General features: G+C 41.1%; 2 protein-coding genes across 5 annotated transcripts in view; one reads left to right on the top strand and one right to left on the bottom strand.

Annotated features, from left to right (window-relative positions):
* Positions 1-3,912, bottom strand: part of LOC106528445 (histone demethylase UTY) — a gene marked incomplete at both ends in the record, with an annotated part of 49,177 nt that extends 45,265 nt beyond the window's left edge. Inside the window, 2 exon segments of the mRNA XM_014023611.1 lie at positions 3,612-3,675; positions 3,824-3,912. Of these exon segments, the coding sequence (XP_013879065.1) occupies positions 3,612-3,675; positions 3,824-3,909 (150 nt within the window).
* LOC106528447 (FUN14 domain-containing protein 1) overlaps positions 3,306-5,507 on the top strand; it is a 14,321-nt gene continuing 12,119 nt past the window's right edge. For 3 of the 4 annotated variants that reach the window (XM_014023614.1, XM_014023615.1, XM_014023612.1), the window contains exons 1-2: positions 4,001-4,151; positions 4,729-4,827. In XM_014023614.1, coding sequence (XP_013879068.1) covers positions 4,803-4,827 — 25 coding nt within the window. In that variant the 5' untranslated portion in view covers positions 4,001-4,151; positions 4,729-4,802. Of the gene's footprint in view, positions 3,558-4,000; positions 4,152-4,728; positions 4,828-5,507 lie in introns of those variants that run through there. The other variant, XM_014023613.1, reaches the window with a different exon arrangement.

Below are 5,507 nucleotides of genomic sequence, written 5' to 3'. Positions count from 1 at the left end.
TAAATACCACAATTAATCGTGATTAATTTTTTTGCCAATATTGCCCAACCCTAATTACTACCAACCTCGACACTTCAGACATACGGTATCGGAAAGACTAATCATTAAAAAAATCGGATTATATCGGGAGCCAAAAAATCTGGATCAGGACATCCCTAGTAAAATGTAAAGCAAGTAGAACAGCAGGAGAAAAAAATGGAAAAATTTAAATGATTTTAACTCAAAGAGGAGGACAACTTTAACAATGCAGCTCAAATCCAATGTCCAAATGCCAAAATTTTGTTTTGCAGTTACCAATGCGCATGTTTGAAGTCAGTATGTTGCAACGCATTATGCTCTAAATATTATGCCTACGTTTCAGCTGTGCTCTGTAGTCATCTGGCAACGCTGCACATTGAGGACATTTCACTATCACTATGTAAAATACAAAAAAAAAATACATTTTTAAGTGTATTTGTACATAAAAAAGTCAATATAAAAAGCAGGTATGAAGGACCAAAAGACAACAGAGTTAAACACCGACCTTGAATACAGGAAGTTGCACAATGCCAGACATTTATGCACAATCATTTGTATTTGGAAAATAACCAATAATACATACATCTTGATAAATGTAAAGGCCCTGTCATACTAGACAACTTGTGCCAACTTATGTACATTTTAAAGACATCTACATTGAAAATGGAATTGAAAAAAAAAAAACAGGAAGCTTCGTTTCGGCGTTTACATAACGTAATTTGAACAAAATGATCAAACATGTAACTTTTATTAGCAATTTAGACATGAAAAAGTTTCATAAGTTGRCATAAGTTGTGTAGTGTAACAGGGCCTTGACCAGAAGTACCTGTGCAGAGCCTTAACAAGCTCTGCACAGAAGCTCATCTTTTCCACCAATCGGAAGTATCGACTGATATCACAAAATTAAGAAAATCTGTGCCTCTAACTCAACAATACAACCGTTATTGATCTCTCACAAGTGTTAACTAACGTGGAAAGTTAGCTCTGGTTTGTTTATCCTACTGGGATGGTGGGACAGTGCCCAGTGCAGACATTGCAAGTGCAATGTCAGTTGGGAACGATGTAGCCTAGCCCAGTGGTTCCCAAACTTTTTATCTTCTGACCCACAAAATCTCCATGGCAAAAACTTGGGACCCCAAATATTACTGGTCTGAGTACACGAACTTCGTTAATAACCCTAAAAACACAGGCTTTTTGGCAATCTAAACAGCTTGTACACAAATATAAATACTTATTTATACTTATTTTGTGTTTTTATAATAGTTATAGGGAAAATCTAACATCAGCAATTATTTTATTACCCTTTAAATTGATTTCTGGAGATTATCCAAGGTGCTTCATGACCCATAATTGGGTTCCAAGCCCAACTTTGGGAACCAAAGTGCAGTGGTTCCCAAACTTTTCAGCTTTTGACCCACAAAATAACAGTAACCTGAGCCCCCTACTATTTTTGGATGGTAAACATTTGTATCAGGTCAACTAAACATGGGCATAGTAACAATATTTTTATACTACATTTATCCATTTTAAATACACTAACCTCACTCCTTTGTAACAACTAAGGCAAAAATCTCAATTCAGAAAATCTTTTCAGGACCCCACCTTGATGTTTCAGGACCCCACTTTGGGTCCCGACCCCAACTTTGGGAAATACTGGCCTAGCCTATTTAAAGTCGGCATCGTTAGCTATACAAAAATGAAATGGCTTGCTTCAGTTAGCTACTTGTTCAGCGTCATTACCATGTCCTTACAAACATACAGAGAATGACTGACATATACATATGGAGGCTCTACGCAAAAGTGAACAAAGATGAGCTAAAACCTCTCTCAACCAGTCTKAACACTAGGGTTGGGCAATATTGGCAAAAAAAAATAATCACGATTAATTGTGGTATTTAGCCGATAACGATTAATTTGACTATTAATCCCCCGGAGTCCCTGGACACCCTTATATCCTAGTCACATGACCAATTTATAGGGTGAAAATTGGCTCTTTGTAAAAAACTGTTCCAATTTGTGTCAAAATTACAGACTTCAGGCTATACATCAAACTTTAAATTGTGTTGATAGATAAATAAATTACACAACTTTTTATAATGTTTGTTATATTTGAAGCAGAGAGGAGCACCAAGCAGTTAGTCTGCCTGGTGGCATTAATCGTATTAATGGTCAAGTGCCAAAAATTAATCGATTAATGTTTTTCTGACGATTAATYRCACACSATACGATTATGCCCAACCCTACTGAACACTAGCTATAAATACAATACAGAATTATTACACTAATAGCTGTAGCAAAAGGGTGGGCTACGAATTTAAATGTGCAAAAAAAAAAAAATCCTCAAAGTATCTTTCCCCCCTCATATTATGAGATTTGRAAAAGTATCCCGTAGTGGGGTTTACAAACGAGCAAATTATTTTGGGTCAGTGCCAAAATACTTGTTTTCTCGCGAGATTAGCTAAAAGTGTGAGGCAGCTGCTCCAGTGCAGCTACTGGTAAAGGAGCAGTCCCACACTTCCTTAGTGGTATCCCACAGCACACAGCGAGCAGATCCCACACCAGGGTACCAACAGCASCGTGTCCCCAGCATGATGGTGGGGTTCAGCCCGTACACACCCCTGGCTGTCCGTCGCGTTCTGCCTCTGACTGTAAACAAAGGACTCCGACWCCATCTAGGTCGACAACAGGGATGTGCATGTAACACAAAATACCCCGGAGGAAATCCAACACACAAGTCACAAACCACCTGGTGGGACACACTGGCACCAAACTGGCGATAATAGCCGTCGGTGTCGCTCCGCCACGTCCCCCCGCCATCTTGGACAGCCAGCCATTAACGTTACCCCCACTTCAACGTCTGTCATCTGGTTCCTGCGTGCTCCACGCGCACATAAACCCCCACGAAGTCACAATTGAGTGCGTGAAATAAAACCCGTTCGTGTCAAAGAAAAGAGACCATTTACGGCGTCGTTCTCGGGTGAAAGCGACGCCGAGCGTTGCGGGCACTAACCTGGCCAAACAACGTCAATGGCCGGGCTGCACCCCCCCTCCCCTGCAGCAGCTACGCTTCTCCCCACCATAACCCTCACAGACACACAAAAAAAATACCTCCTAACTGTTCCTGCTCACTCAAATCTGATTTTTTTTTTAGCGTTTACGATAACGTCAGAGAGCAACAACAAAAACTTTTCTCATTAAGGTCTGCAGGACAGAAAACCATGACGACATTTGTGTTGTCGGAGGGGCACAATGAGCAGAGCTGCTTGCAACAGAACCGGGAAGGGCGGTTGCCTCGTGAGCTAACACACCGTAAAGCGGCTGGGTGAATCAGGAAAGCTGCGTTTTCGCCCAAAAGGCCAGAACAGGTAGCCCGCAGGTGCAGCCAGGGTTCATCCGGACCAGAGCTGCTAACCGCGGCTAAGCCTGGCCTTGGTTTAGCCGAAGCGAGTGGGCTCCTCGCGTTTGACCCAGCTCCCCCCCACCACCACCACTTCCAGAGGAAACTCACAGCCGAGCACGGGCCGTTTAAAAAGCCACGAGTGAGTCCCGCGAATGAGGGCGTTGAGAAATATATATGCAGTTAGAATAGCTACCTTCATCAACAGGGCCTTCGTTCTGGCGCCATCTTCATGAAGCTTCTGAAATCCAAACAGTGAGCTGCAAAACCAAGAAGACAACACAGGCGGTTCAGTATCGGGGGCAAAATTCGGGGACATTTTTTTTTTCAAACGTGCAAAAACACAAGAAAAAAGCTATTCATTTTTTTTAAACTAAGCGTGTGAGTGCACGGAGTCGGAATCCCGACCTGTCGATCCCGGCCAAAGTGTCCCTCTCCTGGGCTGTCAGTGTCGGAAAGTCCTCCTCTGTTTCACTCGCTTTTCCCGCCGCCATTTTCTTTCCCTCATCACCAGCAGAAGAAGAAGCCGAGCCGAGACTCCGAGCGGCAGCGCAGGCGGCGGCGGCGAGAGACACACGGCACGATTGCATGGGAAAAACCCTTCTCCGCTCCGCCGGAAATCACACGAGGAGAACTGAAGAAAACAAAACGATCAAAAACTTTTTCCCAGGATGATAAGATGCGATTCGATGTAGTAAATCCGTTCGGAGGGGGGGGACTCTCGAGCGCTCTCCAGGTAGCTCCTCAAACGTCACATTTTGCATCTCAAAGTGAAAGTCGCAACGCACGTAACAAAGCCGGACATCCAAAAAAAACGTGGGTATTTGGCAATAAAAATGCGTTTCGGACGCGAAGATAAAGTTATTATAAATGTGAAACCCAAGCGAACCCACGCGCCGCTATAGCCCCGCCCTGTCCCCTCTTCTTAACCAATCACAGCGCTCGATTCCCAGCATCTGACTTCCCTGCTGTAGCTTTCTTTTATTTTGAATATTCATTTTCTCCCTGCAAACTCGTCTTTTTAAACCTTTAATACGTTGAAAGGCTTATATATCTTGTTAACACCCTTCAAGTGGGGTTACAAGAGCACTAAAATTCATTGTTATGTAAAATACCGTGCAATGAACATGATGGCACGCCTGTCAGTTAGCTCTTATTTACTTGTCAGATGCTCTAAATGCATCATTCCATCTTAATATTTTATATTTTTGCACGATTTCTTGCTCATAAGGCGAAAGAATGAACAGGGAGTTTCGCCATTAATTTAGCCAACCTGCTAATCGATCGTTATGATTGCATTTTTTTTTTAACAGACGTGGCAAAACGTCACGGCGTGGGCGGGGCTTAGGATTGTCAACATCCTGATGACATAACTGGTTTCTCCAAAATGGCGACGGCGGAGCAGAGAGGAGGTCAGTGTTTGTTGTGTTTACACCATTTCTCTTACTGTCCCCATTTTTATTCCTTATTAGTTTTTAAATGTTGACATTTTTAATATGTTGAAATATGAGCTTCCGGTTGACTATGAAGTTACCCTTCATGCGAACGATATCCTACAAGCTAACGTTAATATAATACTAACCAGCATAATTCACAGGGTCTGCACATTTTAATCACCAGGTTAAAAAATGCTTACTTGTCCACTAAATTGTATTTAACACAACCTGTTATTAAATAATATATTTTGAAACGTTATGGATATGCATTTATATGAATAAATGACGATATACGTGTTGTTTTTTTAATTGCTKTTTATAATGTAAGGAACAAAAATATGTTGATATACAGTATATTAAAAACAAAATAGGCCTCTTTTCATATGTGAAAAAATAAAACCTTCTTAAAAAATCTTAAAAGTTTTGTAAATAAAAATCTTTGTTAGTTATTTGTTTGGTTATGTATTTTTTTACACCGCTGTAAATATCCAATTTAAGGCACAAATCTATAATAAAAGGTATTTAGGCTGTATTTTTGTATTTTAAGACTAAATCAAAACATTTATTATAATGCCTCACTGCAGATGAGAAAAGCTTTTCCATTTTCCCAGTGATCTGTGCTGGTAAAATTAGTCACAATGGGGAATATATATATA

The sequence above is a fragment of the Austrofundulus limnaeus genome, unplaced genomic scaffold (genome assembly GCF_001266775.1).
Source record: "Austrofundulus limnaeus strain Quisiro unplaced genomic scaffold, Austrofundulus_limnaeus-1.0 Scaffold380, whole genome shotgun sequence".
NCBI classification, from domain to species: Eukaryota; Metazoa; Chordata; class Actinopteri; order Cyprinodontiformes; family Rivulidae; genus Austrofundulus; species Austrofundulus limnaeus.
This window is presented reverse-complemented; position numbering and strand designations above follow the sequence as displayed.